Raw genomic sequence first — 20,850 nt, forward strand, 5'->3', positions numbered from 1 at the left:
CACCCGGCACGAGTCTCCACCACAAAAGGCTTTTTAAACTGAAACAAAGCGTCCCCGTGGACTCCTTCACACAGCTGCTGCATTCACACACACACACACACTGTGAAATTACACAATTAATACAACAAATTGGGCGAGTGACGCTCCAAAAATGATGATATTTCATATAACACTGGAATCATAGTATCGAAAAAAATGACAAATTGAGAAACAATCTGCGAGACATAATTCTTTACATTTGTCAAATTTAAAATGCACGTTATATTCAAACGAGTTAAAAATGAAATAAGCAACATGCTTCATACTTTTTCTGGGGGAAAAAGCATCACAAATAACTTTTAAAAGCGGATGTTATTGCAAAATATTGCGATTTGCATTATTTTGAAGCAGAGACGCACGCGCCTGGCCTGAAGGTAACTTCCGGTATGTGTTTGGTTCTAATTTAAAAATTGATTTTACATTTTAATTTATATTAATATACATTTATTTTTCAATGTATGTTAATTGTATTAAATTAAATGAAGACTACTCAACAGTGATTATTCTTTGCAGCGGTCTACCGGAAGTTAAGCTTGGCCCATATAACTATGTGATATTTTGTGTATGATATTGCATCGCAATCACAATTGTGTGTTGTTGCTTAATTGTTGCAAAATCACACAATGCTGTTAATAGTGGAGCTGAAACACAACCGTCATGCACATGTGTGTAAAACAAACAGAACACAGACGGTTGTCATGGTAAATGTTTATTCAACACAATGACACAACAATAATAATCCATAAAGAGCATTAAAGCACAATCTGATATACACACTGATCTAAATATACACACTTCTCACATCTACAGATAAAGCATTTGGATGTATTTCCATGTAGACATCGAGCCACGCTGAAACCGATCGCAGCAGGAAAGCCTGAATATTTCATTTTTACAGCAGAGAGAACAGACGAAGCCGTTAATATATGCAGGAGAAAATCAATCACGCTATGATTCCAGTTTTTCTGTCCGTTCCAAAACATTCAAGGACTTTTCCACACGCATAAAAACCACATCATAGGAAACGAACACAGACACACAAACACAAATACGACAGATTAGAGAGACTCAACATTCAGACTCTCTTTCTCTCTCTTGATTCTTTTACATTTTCAGAATAAGATCTCAGTAAGATTTTATGCGTGTTATGACAATCTATATATATATTGTTTCTGTGACAGAAGCATTGAGGGCAAACAGTTTTCTCTCTCTGGCCGTGTGAAGTGTGGACTGGTCTGAACTAAGTAAGAAATTCAAGATCATCTTTGAAAAAACAAAATCATTTTCATTACTGTAACTCAAGAAAAAAGATGCATAAACTGACATTGTACAAAAATGACTGATCCTGGTATTATTTACAGTATTGATTTAAATTGATTTAATTTAATAAATAACATGTTTTAAAAATCAATATTTCCATACTGAATGATATTTATTCTTGTAACTACAATACGATTTATTTCCCTTTATACAAAAGGTATTTTTAGGAGGACCAATTTGTGTGTGAGATTCTAATAAACTTGACTTTTATTGTAAAATCACAGAACTCTGTTCAGTACATTATAGTGTGATTGACAGCAGATGGCGGCGTGCAGTGCTTGTGTTTTTCACTGTGAACAAAGCTGTAAATATTCCAGTGCTTATGAGATCCAACTAACCCACAACAAACACAAACACACACCGAAACATTTCACAACTACACAACACGCTAAAGGAAAAGTTCACTTCTATGATACGACAGCATGATATGACTCTAGTCGTCCGGTGTGGACGTAGATTCTGTGTTAAATAACATTATTTCTCAGTGTCGACCGTGAGGAGTGTTTCCGTGTGTTTAACACAAAAGTGAGTTGAAGGTGAAAGAATTCTGAGACACAGAAGAAATAAAAAATGGAAAACATTCACGTGATATCGGCTCCGTCGCATCTGTCTGACCTTCAAGCAGGATGAACAGGGTTCAATCTGTTCGTGAACTTCAGTCTCATGAGCATAAATAAAATAAAACAGGAATGAAAAGTTACACCGTCGGATGTAAACGTGGTACCGTTGCCCTGGATTGACTGTGAAACTGCTATGAAGCTGAAGGATTCAAACCTGTGACTCCTTACACCATGAAGCGATGCTCCTTGCCATCGTGAGCCATGAGGATGACGTTGCGGTTTGAGGTCCAGATCAGCCGGGCGAGTTTAAGGGCGTTCTGAGATCCGGGCGACGCGGGCTGGACCGGAGGAACCTGATACGTTTTGATACAGCGGAGCTGAGGAGCAGAATTCAACATCCCAATACTGCCCAACAGAGACGTGTTCATCTGAGAGAGTGAGAGAAAAAGTGAGTTAGTGAGAGTGATTGAGAGAGAGAAAGAGAGAGGGAGAAAAAGAGTGAGAGAGAGAAAGAGTGAGAGAGAGAGAGAGAAAGAGTGAGAGAGAGAAAGAGTGAGAGAGAGAGAGAGAGAGAGAGAGAGAAAGTGAGTGATTGAGTGAAAGAGAGAGAGTGGATGAGTTAAAGAGAGAGTATAGTGGCAAAAACAACGTTGGATTTTTCCTGTAACCCCCTGTTACTGTTTTCGACCACCGGGAGAATGCAAGTGCAGGGTCAGACTCACAGCCCGAATCCAAGAAATTCCAAGAGTGTTTGTAGTTGAATGTTTGTCGATGTTTATTGTAAAATAGATGGAGTAAAAGACTAAACAAAAAATGAGAACTGTTTTAAATGTCTTTAAGTATTCCTGTGTAGCGCTTTCTGGTATAAGCCAAGCCTTCCGGTATTGCAGATCCGGGCCGAGGTCAAAGACTGTATCTGCTGGCACTTCTTCTCCCTAATCATGCGGTACCTGCTCCAACTTATAGGGTGGCGCGCCCCCTGCCTTTTTAGAAGGTGTACTACCAGAATGCAATAGAAAAGAAAACTAAGTAAATTATGGAACCAAAAAACAAACTCAAATGCGGCTCCTACACACCGGCCCCTAATTGGTCTCTATAGAACCAATTATTTAAAATAAATACAAAAAAGGGGCCAGAAATAAACAATCTCTTAATGTTTTTAGAAAAATATGTATTTATACATTACATCCCTTATTGGTGATCTTTAGGAGGCACTGGACACTCTTCAGTCTCCAGAATTCGGCATAGCTTGGTAATGGGTCTATCAAGGATTGAAGTCTGTGTCTGGAGCTTCACGGATCGGACCAGCCCCTTTTGATCAGGCTTAGTCTCTAGAACTCTTCCTAGTGGCCATGATCCTCTAGGAGCAGTGGGGTCAACCACTAGAACAAGATCTCCAACATTCAGGTTCTTCTTCACTACAGTCCATTTTTGCCTTTCCTGGAGTAGAAGAAGATATTCTTTGGTCCATCTATGCCAGAAGAGATCCGCCATATACTGGACCTGTTTCCAGCGGCGTCTAGCATAAAGGTCTGATTTCAGGAAAATTCCTGGAGGCATAATGGGCTGGGTTTTCAGCAGGAGGATGTGGTTTGGGGTCAGTGGTTCCAGGTCATATGGGTCTGAGGACACTGTGGAGAGAGGACGGTTGTTTAAAATAGCCTCTACCTCACAGAATAGAGTTTGAAGACCCTCATCATCGATAGACTGTTGATGGAGTGTGGAGTTCAGCACGTAACGAACAGATCTTATAAGCCTTTCCCAGACTCCGCCATGGTGCGATGCTGCTGGTGGGTTGAAACTCCACTCGATTCCATAAGGAAGCAGGGCATCCTGGATCTTCAACTTATCCAGTGCTATCAGAGCTTTCTTGAGTTCCACCTGAGCACCCACCAGGTTCGTTCCATTGTCAGATCTGATGTGCTTAACCTGCCCCCTTCTGCAAACAAATCTCCTCAAAGCGTGAATGCATGAGTCAGTGTCTAATGAGAAAGCTACTTCCAAATGAATAGCTCTGCTGGACATACATGTAAACAGAACTCCATACCTTTTGATGGTGCTTCTTCCTCGCCTCACTTCAATCGGGCCAAAATAGTCCAATCCGACATTGGTAAAGGGAGGGAGGTCAGGTAGGATTCGTTCTAGCGGCAAATCTGCCATTTTCTGCTCACCTGCTTTGCCCCTCACACGTCGACACATGACACATTTTGAGAGCACCTTTCTTGCTAAGGAATTGGCCTTACTAATCCAATATTTCTTACGAAGCTCTGAGAGCATGTGGTTCCTACCACTGTGACCACAGCGTTCATGAATGTGTCTTAAAAGAAGAATTGAAATGTGTGCATCTTTGGGCAAGATACAGGGATGTTTAGTTTCATCAGGCATGGCTGATTTATGCATCCGGCCACCTACTCTTAAGATGCCTTCATCTAGCACAGGATCAAGCCTACAGATCCTGCTGCTCCTTTTCACTTTAGGTGGGGTGGCTTGTAGTGTTGTTATTTCAACTGGGAATGCTTGCCTCTGAACATAAGAGATAACTGACCTTTCTGCCTGTAAGAGATCTTCCACTGAGAGGAGCTGTCCACCGGGTTTGGACCTGAGAACCTCAAGTTCTGGGCTCACCTTTTGGCTGTGGGAGCGGGTAATAACTTGATACGATGGAAAGTCCTTTTGTTTTTTGATTCTCAGTATCAAGGCCTTTTTTAGTTTGATGTACCATGCCACTGCTTTAAGTAGCCTAATCCAATTTGAAAAGTATGAAATAAGCTGGTCTGTGGGTGTTTCAGTGTTCACCACTGTTGTAAAAACAGTAGTGTTTCTCCTGACCTCTGGATCATCCTGTAACACTGAGCCCAATGCCTCCACCTCTAACCAACTTTCCTCAGGTTTCCATAGGAACTCTGGGCCATGCATCCACCTCCTTTGCTCCATAAATTTGACTGCACTCAATCCTCTTGAGGAATCATCAGCTGGATTGTCTTTACTTCTTGCGTATCTCCATTGAGACAGCTCTGAGTTATCCCGAATCAGCGAGACCCTGTTTGCTACATACGTTTTAAATCTTGCAGTGTCACTTCTAATGTACTTAAGTACGGTTTGGCTGTCGGTCCAGAAAACGGAGGGCTTTAATGTTAGATGTAGTTCTCTCCTTAGCATTTTGTCCACCTTTACCAACAATGCTGCAGCGGCTAGCTCCAGACGTGGTATTGTGATGTTCTTTAAAGGAAGGACTCTGGACTTTCCCATGAGAAAAGTGACATGTATAATGTCCTGTTCATTAGCGTGTCTTATGTAGCTCACTGAGCCATAACCATTCTCACTGGCATCAGAAAAGTGGTGTAGTTCTGCACACTTTGTTGTTCCATAGTCCTTTGGTTTCAAACAACGTGCAACACTGAAGCCTTTTATTCTTTCTAAACTGTTTGTCCATCCTTCCCACCGGTCTACTAAAGCTTGGGGCAAAGGTTCGTCCCATCCAAAACCTCTCTGACAGAGCTCCTGTAGCAATTGCTTGGCTGGGAGAATGAGAGGAGCAAGAAAACCGAGGGGATCAAAAATGGAACTTACAACAGAAAGTATGCCTCTGCGGGTATGTGGCTTCTGGTTTAAATTGATGTTAAACTGGAAATGGTCAGAGTCCACACACCACTGCAATCCCAGGGCTCTTTCTATTGGTAGGCTGTCTTTGTCAAGATCCAGTGTTTTAATTTCTTTTGCCCATTTTTCTTTTGGAATGGATGCTAGAACTGCCCGATTATTGCTAACCCATTGAGTCAGCTGGAATCCACCTTTGTAACATAGTGCGGTGAGGTCTTTTACTAGCTGGATGGCTTCAGACTCTTCAGCCACGGACTTAACACAATCGTCCACATAAAAGTTGTGCCGGATTGTTTCAGCTACGTGAAGGGGAAAACAGCTTTCATTGTCATCAGCAGTTTTTTGTAATGCAAAACTTGCACAACTTGGGGAGGACACTGCACCAAATATGTGCACAAGCATACGGTATTCCTTTGGGGTTTGAAGGGTGTCACCCTGTGGCCACCACAGGAAGCGCAAGTAGTCCACACCTGATTTCTCTACTCCCACCTGATGGAACATTGACTTAACGTCAGCCAGAATTCCAATAGGTTCTTTGCGGAATCTCCAAATGACTCCAACAAGGGAATTGGTCAGATCAGGACCCTGTAGTAGCTCTGTGTTGAGGGATACACCTTTATAAGTAGCTGCACAATCAAACACCACTCTAAGTTTCCTTTTTTTGGGGTGGTATACTCCGTGGTGTGGTATATACCACACCTTTCCAGGTACCTGCGTGAGTTCTTCCTCTGGGACCTCCTCTGCATAATGATTTTCAAAGATGTCATGGATAAAAGTAACATATTCTTGTTTGTATTGTCCATCCTTTTTCATTTTCCTTTTTAGAGTTTGGAGGCGCTGTTCTGCTACTTGGCGATTGTTAGGCATACTGACATCAGTTTTCCTAAAGGGCAACTTCAGATAGTAATGTCCATCTTGTAAGAACGCCTCATTGGCTATCTCTAAAAACCTTCTGTCCTCAATTGACATTTCGGTCTTCTCCTGAGATGCTACCTCACTGAAATCCTGATTATACTGTGTGATCAGAAGCTGTTCTAGACTTGCAACCGATATCCTATTCACACTCACACTCTCTGCACTGCCATCAGCACTTCTCAGTGGCCCGTTTACAACCCATCCCAATAAGGTTCTAACTGCGTAGGGGCCCCCACCTTGACTATTAACAACCTCCCACGGTTCTATACACTTTGGAGCATTTGTGCCAATCAACAGCTCCACCTTTGAATTAATGTTGGGAAGTTTGACTCGACTTAGATACTTCCATTGTGCTAAGTCTTTCTGCTTTGGAATGCTGTTTGTGGTAACTGGCATTTCTTTTTGAGTGAAGAGATCAGGAAGAGGTAAGAAGTTATTGCTGTCCAGTGCTGCAACTTCAATTTCAGATACAACATGAGTTGGAACAGTTTTTTCTTGATTCATTGTGCGTAGAAGAATTTGAGTTTTTCTACCCTTCAGATTGAGGCGAAACATAAGATCCTCTGAGCAGAAGGTGGCGGAGGATCCAGGATCCAGGAGAGCATACACTTGTAAGACTTGGCTGCCCTTTGCTGCCTTAACCTGAACTGGGACAATGGACAGCACACTCTCTTTGGCTCCGGCCCCTATATGACCGCATAACCCTGCTGATGCACTGCCTGTAACATCGGCGGATCTTTCTGCCTTTTTGATGATACTATCTTTGGCCTCAATATGTAGGACACTAGGGTGAGCTTGCTTACATACTTGACAGCTGAGACGGCTTTTGCAGTCTTTGCTAATGTGGCCTTTGGAGAGACATCCAAAGCATATGCCTTTGGTCTTTATAAAACTGAGCTTGTCTCTATGTGTTATCTTTAAAAAATCTTCACACAAGTCCAATCTGTGTCTTGAGCTACAGAAGGGGCAAGAAAGATCAAACTTCTTCTGCTTTTGGGCAATAGCTATACTAGTGGCAAAAGTACTGCCAGATGACTTCGAGGCCTGTGATTTGACTGGGGATCTAGCCTTTCCTCTACTGGCCGACTGATCTTGAAGATCACCAAATATTGGATCAGCTGCTATGCGAGCTTGTCGTTCAATAAAGCAGACTAAATCTAAAATTCTTACCCTACCTCTTCGTTGTTCCTGTAGCTCATAGGCCTTGTTACGCCATCTTTCCCGAAGCTTGTATGGTAGCTTGAGCACAATGCTTCTCATATTGGATACTGTATCCAGCTCCTCCATATATTCCATTTCCTCCATAGCATTGCAGCAGCTCCTAAGAAACATAGCATAATCCTGTAGTGACTTAAAATCCTCAGATTTGATTTGGAACCAGGATAGGGCTTTTTCCAAGTAAGCACAAGAGATCTTGTATTCCTTTCCAAAATTTTCCTTTAGCAACTCCTTTGCTCTCTGGTAGCCTCTATCTTGTGACAAGTACTCACAGCTCTTGACAAGCCTTTGTGCCGAGCCTCTAGTATATTGAATAAGAAACTGCAATCTATCCTTATTGTTATTAGTTTTGCTTTCAACCATATTTTCAAAGGAGTGAATGAATGACTTGTATTCAAGAACTTGTCCATCAAAGAGTGGAATGCTACCTTGCGGTAGTGTAGAGAGAAGTTGCTGTTTCATAAGAATCCTTGTTAATTCATTCTGCTTTTCCAGAATTTTGATCATATGGCTTTCCTGTGCTGAATTGGGTATAGGAATTTGCTGTTGAGGTACAGTGGACTGAATTGCTGTGGCTGACCTTGCAAATGACTGGGGAATGACAGGGGGAATACTGTACGCGGAGGTCTGTTGTAGTTGTTGCCGGCTAGCCCTGGGCTGGAAGACAGATCTGCTGTGATGCCTATCTGGGCCTAAATTAAGAAGAGGAAATTGAACCTGAACACCTGGCTTGCTTTTAACTACTGGGGAAGTCCTGTCATGTAAATAAAGAGAGCTAGCAAGCCTTTCATCCAATGGTAAAGGTGTCACTGTTGATTTTGTCTTCACTTCATCTGCTTCTGCTCCTAATGAGGGCATCTGAACCGTCACATCAGAATGAGCAGGTTTATACATTCCTTGTTCAGCTTCTTTCAGATAATTAATTTTTGCAGTAGTGGCTTCAATTTCAGAATGCAACTCTAAAGATTCTCTCCTTTTTCTTAAAATATGCTCCTGCTCCTCAATTGCATGCCTTTCTTGCAGCTTTGCAGCTTTAGCCATTAAAGCTACTCTCTCTGCCTCTGCACTAATGCGCAATGATACAGACGATGTCTGTGATCTAAATGATTGTGCATCGGTATCAGTATCTTCATCTTCTATTTGGGTGACAGAAGAGGAGACTTCAACTGTGGCTTGGGAACCTGGGTTTTCTATGCCTGAAATCCAATTTTCAACGTTATCCATAAAAGCCGTTATCTGTACACATCTAGGCTGATACCATGTCTCGAGGTCTTCTTGATTTGCTTCTTCATCCAACATTTCACTATAGGAGGCATGCAAGGCTTTGAACTCTTCAAGAAATTCATAAAACTTAATCATGTTTTGTTTAACTTCATCAAGAAATTCCGGATCAGTCATTAAATCTTTCACAATGTTCATTCTCCTTGTTACATGTGACATTTTTCCTCCTCTAGATGAGCGCAATTGCGCGACAACTTCACTCATGTCTTTAACAGGAGTTATTTCTTCTTCGTTGGAATCTGCCATTATTCTCAACAAAACAAAACAAAACAAAAAAAATCCAAAAAATTCCAAAAATCACAGAGAGTATACCTTGCTTCAAAAAAGTAGAAAACAGTTCCTATTCTTTCCAAAGATCAACATATCGTTGCATTTCATTTGTTCCAATTAGGTTGTGCTTTCACCGCTCTTGATTGTGTCACAGTTCATCAACTCAAAAATCTGCAGTGAAATTCATTTCTATATCCTTCTAATAATATTCACTTTGAAAGCACATACCTCCGCTGAAGTGTTTCTTTGTTTGGCTTCCCACGCTTAGATCGACGTTTCCTTCATCTTCATATCGCGTAGTTTCAACATAAATCCGCCTTTGATGAATTCACAGGCAGTTTTTAACGAATCCACAGCAAGTCTTTGACGAAATATAGTGGCAAAAACAACGTTGGATTTTTCCTGTAACCCCCTGTTACTGTTTTCGACCACCGGGAGAATGCAAGTGCAGGGTCAGACTCACAGCCCGAATCCAAGAAATTCCAAGAGTGTTTGTAGTTGAATGTTTGTCGATGTTTATTGTAAAATAGATGGAGTAAAAGACTAAACAAAAAATGAGAACTGTTTTAAATGTCTTTAAGTATTCCTGTGTAGCGCTTTCTGGTATAAGCCAAGCCTTCCGGTATTGCAGATCCGGGCCGAGGTCAAAGACTGTATCTGCTGGCACTTCTTCTCCCTAATCATGCGGTACCTGCTCCAACTTATAGGGTGGCGCGCCCCCTGCCTTTTTAGAAGGTGTACTACCAGAATGCAATAGAAAAGAAAACTAAGTAAATTATGGAACCAAAAAACAAACTCAAATGCGGCTCCTACAGAGAGAGAGAGAGAGAGAGAGAGTGAGAGTGAGAGCGAGAGAGTGAGAGAGAGAGCGAGACAGAGAGAGAGACAGAGAGAGAGAGACAGAGAGAGTGGATGAGTTAAAGAGTGAGAGAGAGAGAGAGCGAGACAGAGAGAGAGAGAGAGAGAGACAGAGAGAGTGGATGAGTTAAAGAGTGAGAGAGAGAGAGAGAGAGAGAGCGAGACAGAGAGAGAGAGAGAGAGAGAGAGAGAGAGAAAGAGAGAGACAGAGTGAGAGAGTGAAAGAGTGAGAGAGAGACAGAGTGAGAGAGTGAGAGAGAGAAAGAGTGAGAGGGAGACAGAGTGAGAGAGAGACAGAGTGAGAGAGTGAAAGAGTGAGTGAGAGACAGAGTGAGAGAGTGAAAGAGTGAGAGAGAGACAGAGTGAGAGAGTGAAAGAGTGAGAGAGAGACAGAGTGAGAGAGAGACAGAGTGAGAGAGAGAGTGAAAGAGTGAGAGAGAGACAGAGTGAGAGAGAGACAGAGTGAAAGAAAGAGAGAGAGACAGAGTGAGAGAGAGACAGAGTGAGAGAGTGAAAGAGTGAGAGAGAGACAGAGTGAGAGAGAGACAGAGTGAAAGAGAGAGAGAGAGAGAGAGACAGAGTGAGAGAGTGAGAGAGAGACAGAGTGAGAGAGTGAAAGAGTGAGAGAGAGACAGAGTGAGAGAGAGACAGAGTGAAAGAGAGAGAGAGAGACAGAGTGAGAGAGTGAAAGAGTGAGAGAGAGACAGAGTGAGAGAGAGACAGAGTGAAAGAGAGAGAGAGAGAGAGAGACAGAGTGAAAGAGAGAGAGAGCGTGTGAGACTGTGGACTATAACACAGGCTGTAAGAGAGCAGTCACAGACGCCCCGCCGCCCTCAACCCAGCCTGGATAACAGTGAGGCGGCAGCACCGGACGCCTGTGGACTCTCGAGGATTACAGAATTCATTACAACACACACACACACACACACACAAACACACACAAACACACACGCACGCACACAGCCTGGTTTAGCTTTACAGTAATGATTCCATTAGCCTGAAAACATTCTTAGACACACAGAGGAAGAGAAGATGACTGGAGTGTTTCTGAAAGATCTTCTCACAAGACTGCGGTGGCTCTGAGATAAACTCATGTTGTACAAATGTGTAGAGAACTGATCACAGGTCAGCGGTCTTTACCTGCCAGAAGGAGATGTGACTGTCAGCGTTGGAGTAGGTGGCCAGGTACCGTCCGTCAGGAGCGAAGGAAACGGCGGTGATCGGCCCTTTGTGTCCGTGAATATGCTGCAGACGGGTGTTTAACAAGAAAAACTCATCAGCAAACACACAAGTTAATAAAACAGAACGATACACCTGGATGTTTACATGCGAATGATGTGAGCCAATCAGATCATTTACACAGCAAAGGGTATTTTTACATTTTAGATTTCTACATCATTTTTTATTTACTATTTTCTTTACATAACACAACTTTATTAGTTTCATCAGAAATCACAGATGTGTCTTAAAATGCTGGTGTCTAGTTTTCAGACACAAATGTTGCGTTACGTGCAAACGTGTGTACGTGAAGCTCACAAGCTCACGGCCGTCAGTGAAATCTTCAGTTAATGTGTGTTTGATCTGATCAGATGTTGACATGAATGTCGACTCGTTTCTCTAGAGCAACATTTTCATCAGAGCGGCTGTAACACAATCATCATCTGAGATCAGATTAACATCTTGCTAGAAACCACCACACAAGTGTTTTTAATAAAAACACACAAATAAAAACACATAATACAGCCCGTCTGCAGATATTGAGCTGTCACATCACAACACCTCAACAGAAACCACAACAGACAGCAAAACATACACTGTTAATGACTTCCAGTGAGTTTAAGACCAATGAGGAAAGAAAAACACGTGACACACAGTATATACAACCTAGCTCAACACATCACAACACACTTTAGTTTAGCACTCAGTGAGTGTGTGTGTGTTTGGAGGTAAAGTTTAAATGATCATGTGAAGATAAATCCATGACAGTGACTAAACCTCATGGGGACTCATTAGAAACAAACTCTCTCTCTCTCTCTCTCTCTCTGTATATCTCTCTCTCTCTCTCTCTCTCTGCAGTGTGATTGTCTTGATGCTCAGTGAGTTCAGTGCGCTCATTGTTTTTTTGTCTATTGTGTAAGACAATGAAAACAATTCAATTCAATAAAAAAAGGACAAGCAGACACACGCATGGACACACACAAACACACACACACACACACACACACAGTTTTCAATTAGTAATGTAGTAAACAGCTGTTGTCCGGCTGTCCACTCCAAAGATCAAAGGTAAACCACATGTTAATATGGACAAGAAGCACACACATGCATGCACAGACAGACAGAAAGACAGACAGACAGAGTGAAACACACACAAACACACATGAGGGAACACACAAACACACTGACAGACACGCACACACACAGACAGACACACAGACAGACACGCACAAACACACACACACACTCACACACACACACACACACACAAACACAGACAGACAGACAGACAGACAGACAGAGTGAAACACACACACACACACACATGGGGGAACACACAATCACACTGACAGACACACACACACACATGGTGAACAACAACACACAAACACAGAGACACACAGTAGCTGCAGTTGTTCAGTGTTCATGCACATCATGCGTTCAGTGATCAGTCTCTGTGGCCAGAGCATTATGGGATGTGCATATGATCTGATCGTCAGGGTCCCCAGACAGCGATTTCACAGAGATTTGATCTTGAGAACTGTAAACAGTCTAAAATCAATCGTTCAATCAATTCAGCCCAGAGCTGAAACTAACTGTCTGATACACACACATGTACAGTACACACACAGACGCGCACACACACACACACACATGTACACAAAGTACAAACAAACGCACCCAGATTAGTACAAACATTAGTAAAGACCTAAAATAGATGCAATGTTTTTTATTCTTACATAGTTACTATAACACAACTACTCAAGTGTGCCAAAACTATTGTGAAGTACATCAGATGAAAAATAACTGATAAATAAACATCATCACTAAAATATAGAAACAAACCTATGTGTGTGTGTGTGTGTGTGTGTGTGCGTGTATGTGTATGGGGTCTTATCAACTCAAACCAGAGGCATCTTGTGCACTTTGACAACTTTGAGGATTACTGCCTGACCTGACACACACACACACACACAATCACGCGCACACACACGCACAAACACACTCACACACATACAATCGCACAGACACACGTGCACACGCACACAGCAGTGGGCGTGACAGTAAGACTCTATCATGTGACCTCAGCCGTGACATCACGGTCACCTGAGTGTCACAGGATCAGATCGATCTGTCGGCTCTACAGGGCGATGGTTCCCATCATGCACCTCTGCCCTCCAGTGAACACCTGCAGAACACCACCACACAGCTTTCATCATCACACAACATCTCACCTGACACTTTCCAGTGCGCACGTCATAAAGAGCCACGGATCCCTGACGCGCTCCGACGGCGATACGATAACTGCGGTCACAATACGCCACCATATAAAACCTGCAGAGAGAGAGAGAGGAAGATGGAGAGGGAGCGAGAGGAAGAGAGTGAGAGATAGAGAGAGAGAGAGAGGAAGAGAGTGAGAGATAGAGAGAGAGAGAGAGAGAGAGAGGAAGAGGGAGAGTGAGTGAGAGATAGAGAGTGAGAGATAGAGAGAGATAGATAGAGAGGGATAGAGAGAGGAAGAGAGTGAGAGATAGAGAGAGAGAGAGAGAGAGAGAGAGAGGAAGAGGGAGAGAGAGGAAGAGAGAGATGCAGTATGTTACAAATCCATTATAAGTGTAATGTTTCTTATCGTGATAGAAATATATGTGTTTAATGAACAGCAGAAGTATGCAAATCTGAATTAAATCCATTAATCACACATGAGTCACTGACACCTGTGGTTTGACCTCTGACCTCTTTAGATCAATGAACCTCAGGCGTCATCACTTTCAGAAGTTCATGAAGGACCAATAAATAAAACAGCTTGTTAGTGAATAATTTACTGAATTTATTTAATAACATTTTAGATTAATCTTAATATTAATTAGATTTCTAATTACATGTTAGTCAATGAAATACAAAACACAACCTTTATAAGATATCGGATGAACATCAATACAGAAGTCAATTTGACCTCAGTGCTTTTTTGAAGGACAATTAAAATGTTTGTTGTTGGTGGTATGGATGTGAACCATGAATAAATACAGCGCATTTTACACTCAACATCTGAGCGCTTATTTTGATCTGAAACGTTTGATCTCTCCCATTATTGCAACTAAATAAATAAATAAATTAACAATTATTTAAAATGAAAAATTGCTTCAAATGTTGGTTTATTATTCATAATGAAAACACAACAACAATAATATAGAACTCTCTTTGCCCTACCCCATTCCTTCGAAACAAAGGCTTAGTTTGTTGCTCGATATTCATTTAATAACAGCACAACGTCATTAAAACAAACTTTAAAATCTTGAAAAGTTGTACAAATGTTTTAAATAGAAATAAAAGTGAAACTGTATAAAACACTGACCTGATAACGGCTGGAAAACACTCAGACAGTCCTTTCTTCTTTAGAAGAGACCCTTCAATACAGTACATGATGATATCCATCACCTACAACACACAACACAACAATAAACAATATATCTATAACACAAATAAACACAACAAACACAACAAAAGGTATACAAACAAGATATCTAAAACACAAATAAACACAACAAATACAACACACAACAAGTAACTTTATACAGTTTATAAAAAATAAAGGACGTTTTTGATCTCAGCAGTGTTTGTGTTTGTGTGTATTTGTGTGTGTGTACCTCCACCAGCAGGTCCACCACGTCAGACGGCATTTTCTCGATGAGAATCTCGATGACTCGCAGGATTTCATTTTTGGCACGTGCGAGTGTCGTAGTGTTGACGTTCTGCTGCGACTGTGAACCCTGAGACTGCATCGCTGTGTGTCTGTGAACCTACAAACACGCACACAAACGCACACAAACACACACGACAGGTAAACTTTACTTCCTCACATCAAAGAATCCCAGAGACAGATCGAGACTGAATGTATGGTGTGAAGAATAAATCTCTGTTTGCTTCTGTTAAACACAAACGTGTGTTTGCTGTTGTATAAGTGAATCTGATCTTGTGCGTCTGTATTTTTGTGACTTTATCAACCTGTGTGTGTATATGTGAATCTGAGATGTGAGTGTGTGCATTAATGTGTATAATGTTACCTCTCTTGCTATAGTAGTGATGAAGGCAGGGGGTCGGGCGGTGGCGATCAGGGAGAGGGCGTGACGGGCCGATCGGGCGGAATCAGCGCCCGGGCTCAGAGGTAAACCCATTGAGATGCTAAACACACAAATATAGAGTCAAACCGTCACACACACACATTATAATGTGAGGCTCAATGGAGTCACTCGCACACATCACAGCACACGCAGACACACCGATGCACATCTGTACGAGGCCTCATGTTAACAAATCACCCTGTGTGTGTGTGAATATGCATTAGGATACACAGAGAGACTCATGCATGACAGCGTGTGATCAAAGTGTGTGCTGCCACTTTCATTTTCTCAGTAACATGCGTGCCTAAAACACATTAACATGTGACAGAGGAGAAACCCTGCTGACCGGCACCTCGCTCCACCACACACCAGAGAGAGAGAGAGAATAAACCTGCCAGCTCAACAACAAACAACCTGAAAAATGTAACACTATTTGTACTATTTTCATTTATTTATTTATTTTTATTATTTTATTTTAAGGTTTTATTATTACTATTATTATTTATTCATTATTATTATGTATATTTTATTTTCCTTTTGGGAGGATAAATCGTTATTTTAGATGCCTTTGCCGGTTCCTGTTCATTGTTGTGTCAAGAAAAAAAAAGCAGAATTTTTTTGTAGATTTTCTTTAAAATTTGTGATCATTAAAAAGATGTTTCTGCTGATGTCATTAAGGTCGTAAGTGCAGGAAAAACTAATACTAACCAATAACTTCATCATTTGATTAATCCTCCAATAAACATTCTGAAACATGTGTCAAATGTGCTGTTTTTACTAACAAAAAACATGAATATCGTAAATTATATGAACAATGACCATCATCTATAATGAGCATTTCATCATAACTCGTGCGGCAAAAAGTTAAAAAGTAAGGTTGATAACAGAAGAATCATATAAGAAAAATAACAGAAAAGAAGATAGATCAGCACAATAATAATGCTTTTATTTGACTACTGAAGACTCAGAATCAGATTTGTATTTTTTTGTATATTTACAATTTACAAAAACTTTCTGTAATGAGCGAAAGATAACCTAACCTAAGCATCTTTCATCTTGCATTTCCTAAAAAGTATTGATAGAAAGACATTGTAAGGTTGAGATTCTCTGTCTTGAACGCTGTTTAAACTGAAGAAGTAGATTCTTGTTGTTTAGATCAAACTCAAGCAGAATGTGTGATGAATTTAAATGAAGTCTGTCTGTAGATTCCTCAGATCTCGATTATTCCTCAAATCATTCTGTTAGGGGCGATTCACATTTCGCGTCTAAAACCGCACTCTCGAAATCGAAATCTCTTCAAATTACCTGCTGTACGCAAACGGCACTGCGAAAAGTTGAACTATTTCAATCTCAATGAAAAATTTGCCAGCGTCGATCCCTATTTACGCGCACCTGCCACATGTCTACATTTTAAATAACAAACTTGTGCGCGCGAAATGTTTAGGCTCGCGTCTAAAACCGCGTTTAAAAGGTGAGCCACGCCTCATTCTCTCTTCAAAGCACCCGCGGTGCGCACAAAAGTACTCCGGTAAGTTGAACTATTTCCATCTCAATGAACCGCAGCTTTACAGAAACATATCAATGTTAGTCTCACGTGTGATTCAACTCCTGAAGACATTTACACTTTCAAGTGTTATTTATCAATATTTCAATGAGAGAACAAAGAAAATGTTTATCTGCTCCTCAGGTTCTGTGAATCACCATTCAGGTGTTGAGCGAAATTCGGACGATGGGGGAAAATGTATAAAAAACTAATATATACCCAGTCAAGAACATACAAATGTCCTGGGAAAGAGATCATGTAAAAATATACACACAGACCCTGTGAGAGATCAAATTATGTATTTATGAATATTTATAATTAATAATATAATTATAATTAATTAATAATGAATATTTATAATTAATATTTAATATATCATTTCTAAGACACTTTTTTAAACTAGGATCAATTTCGTGCATGTGTGTGTGTGTTAATGAGACTCTCTCACTTTGCCAATAGCTGATCAATCACTTTGATTTCAAGAGTGATCGAGATAAACTATGGGCCACAAAGAGAGACGGACATAAAGACAGATAGACAGACAGGTGAGGCTGTTGCTATAAAAATATTCATCTCATATTCAGCATTAAACTACAAAACACGGTGTGATCAATATCAGTCTTTGACAAATAAACTCCAGAAGTGATGTGGACTGATGCTGCTAAACGACATCATCAGCTCGCTCTCTCGCTCTCTCGCTCTCTCTCTCTTTCACTAAAGGTCTTGCAGTGCTGCTAAATGGATTTGCCATTTCAAAAGCAGATAGTGTTGCCCTGTTTCAGTCTGGAGGTCAGAGAAACATCCTCATGGTTAAGATGAAAAGGAAGCAACATCTCTCGCTCATTCACGTCCACTCGGTCAGCGACGAGCCGCGTCTCTATCTGCTGGTAATGACGCCTGAAAAATGAGCGTCATTTGGCTCTAACGGCATTAGCACGCGCTACACGAGAAACGCAGACATATTTGTACTCATAATAAATTTTTTAGGGATCAGGTTTGGTCTTAATGAGGCGAAGGCGGGCTGGGGGGGTTCCAGGCTGGACGGTAACCTTGTTTAAGAGAGTTCGGGCGTGGAGGTTAAGGTCCAGACATATGGGTTTCCTCTTACGGATCGAGGTCTCCGCCATCCTGAGGAGGAGACATCATTACATCATATTAATGGCCTCCAATCAGATTAAACCCTGCCTCTCGTCTGTCAGCGGGTCACAGCAGCAGCGCACGGAGGGATGAAACCTGGAGAAAGCAACCGACCGACCGACCGACCGACTGACTGATGGGCTGTGAAGGATTTTTTTGACCCTGTCCTTTGTGCTAAGAAATGCCTATTTATTATCAAGTTAAGATCTTAAAATTAAAAATATTCCTTCATCTTGAGGTGAACCGTGGTTAGTTATAGTTATAAAGATTTATTAATCTTTTTGATTTAGAGATATGGAAAAAGGCATTTCTTTGCCTTGAATTTGACAAATATTTCTTTACAATTGAACTCAAAATGATAAGTTATCTTAAAATAAGAAATGTTTCTTCATCTTGATGTGAACATGTGTAGTTATAGTTATATCTTAATATTTACATTGAAATACAAAGTAAAAGATATTGAGTTATCTTAAACCAAGCAATATTTCTTTTTCTTGGATTTAAAATAATTTATTTATTTAATACATCTATTTATCTTAAATGTTTTTTTTTAGGTTGGAATAAAAATAAACATGTCTTTATTTTTTAGAGAAAAAAATACTTTGTTAAATGGAAGTCAAAAAATTTATGGTTTTCTTAAAATAAATATTTCTTCATCTTGAGTTGAAGATGTGAAGTATTAGTTACCTAAGAAATAAATCTTAATATTTACATTTAAATACAAAGTAAAAGATATTGTGTTATCTAAAAGCAAGCATTTTTTTCTTCATCCTGGATTAAACATTATTTATTTATTTAATACATTTCTTTATCGTAAAATGTATTTTTTGGGGTATAATTTTTTTCTCTTTTAGAGAAAAAGTTTATGGTTTTCATAAAAAATAAAAAGATTTAACCTTTCCATAAAAACAATTATTCATTTTAAAATAAAAACGTTTAATATTCATTTATTTTTAGGTGTCCCTGATATTAGTGGACGGTGTCTAGTAGTGATAATCACATGACTTGAGTTACACTGACTCCATATAAATCGACAGCTTGTGTAGAGATCAGACAGCTCACTACAGTTTCTTTGCTTCAGGCCTTGATTTCAACATTCCAAGTCAATGTACTTTTTCTGGTTTAGTCGTGTATTGACCTGGCTGAGTTCAGAAAAAAAAAACATCCGCACCGAACAAACGAATCAAACTCTGACGTCAAACGGATTCAAACACCCACAAAACCTTTAGTGTGTGTTCTCACTTGGACAGTTGTTTCTCAGCATCGGCGCAGAGCTCCAGCAGACCCATGAGAACGGCCGACACATCCATATACGGCTCCCACACCGTAAACCCTCGACCAATCAGATCGATCGCTGTGCGGCGGATGGTGCTGTGGGGGGGCAGTTTGGGACTGGGCGGCTGCAGGAGGAGAAACGTCAATGCTTTACCTGAGAAAGAGAGAGAGAGAGAGAGAGTGTTATTAATATCCACAGTGCTAATGTATTGATCAGATCAGTTATCAGGTCTGTCTGCAGATGCTTATGTTGATGCTAAGCTAATGTAGCTCCAGTCAAAACATAATGCATCAAATACACACAGCGGAGAATATCAACACATATGCGATGACATTTATTGACCATTTACAGTTCTCACCGTAGTTTTGAGATGCAATAGCAATAATCACTAACCTTTCAGAGGAATGGCACAATATCACCAAAAAATCTACGTACCACCTGCTTATTTAACCATTTAGAAAACTAGCCAATCAGAAAAATTCTCCGTCTGTCAATCATTTTGCGTGTTCAGTGTAGCATGTTTCAGCATGCGTGTTTTATTTGGGTTCGGTGAGTGTTAGATTTGAACACGTGTGTCCAGGAGTGGAGCTCCACCGAGGGGTTCGTTTACATGACTGCAGGCCTCTATTAGTCAACAACAACCACACATGCTGTGTCCATGGCAACCGTCAATGCAGGTGGGATTGAGGAGGAAGAGGTCACCGCACACAAGACCCTGGCAAACCCACACAAAATACACACACACAAACAGTATATGTGTGAAGCATTCACATGTCTGATCAGATGATCTGATCGATGTTTACGTTGTTTCTGATTGATCAACTGTGTAATAATCACAGACACAATTATCTCTTCTGCCACAGAATTTATCTGCGTCCGCTCTCGGCCCGTGGACACGGCAACAGGTCGCCGGGTAATTACCTTGGCAACGGAGAACATTTGTAATTCATGTGTAATTCATGCAGACAGATTCCAGATGAACCCTTCAACAGAATCTGTGTGGGTCAGATTTGATAAAACTTCTGATTAAAATGAATATGACTCTATGAAATTAATCTACCGTTGCCATGGAAACCAAGAGAAAATGATGCTAACAACACTGAACACTTAAAATCATAAATTAAGATAGCTAGACAATTCAACAATTTTGCCAAACAAAACGCCTAACCTATCCCCACGCACGCACGCACGCAAACACACACACAAGTCCTCAAACATATACTCACACGCACGCAACACACACAGTCTTCACTCTCACCAACTCATCGCCTGTGGAAGTAGAGACGTGTAACCGTAGCCTTACTTCACTGCTACTCTTAAACTATCACACACACAATTACACAGTCATCAGGGATCTCCTCTAAAGCTTTACATGGTAATACTGTTCATACATGGTCAGTATTTGTTGTACTGCCTTTATTCTGTCTTTTTATTGTCATATTTGATTTTCTAAACAGAAAGAGATCACTACATGTCACTTCCTGTCTGGACAGGAAG

General features: G+C 40.7%; 1 protein-coding gene across 1 annotated transcript in view; it reads right to left on the reverse strand.

Annotated features, from left to right (window-relative positions):
* Positions 1–730: 730 nt before the first annotated feature.
* Positions 731–20,850, reverse strand: part of LOC130407602 (WD repeat-containing protein 7) — a 63,634-nt gene continuing 43,514 nt past the window's right edge. The window contains 7 exon segments of the mRNA XM_056730649.1: positions 731–2,347; positions 11,202–11,306; positions 13,514–13,613; positions 14,632–14,714; positions 14,924–15,076; positions 15,341–15,458; positions 19,320–19,506. Of these exon segments, the coding sequence (XP_056586627.1) occupies positions 2,144–2,347; positions 11,202–11,306; positions 13,514–13,613; positions 14,632–14,714; positions 14,924–15,076; positions 15,341–15,458; positions 19,320–19,506 (950 nt within the window). The 3' untranslated portion in view covers positions 731–2,143.

The sequence above is a fragment of the Triplophysa dalaica genome, chromosome 19, assembly GCF_015846415.1.
Source record: "Triplophysa dalaica isolate WHDGS20190420 chromosome 19, ASM1584641v1, whole genome shotgun sequence".
In the NCBI taxonomy this organism is placed as follows: domain Eukaryota; kingdom Metazoa; phylum Chordata; class Actinopteri; order Cypriniformes; family Nemacheilidae; genus Triplophysa; species Triplophysa dalaica.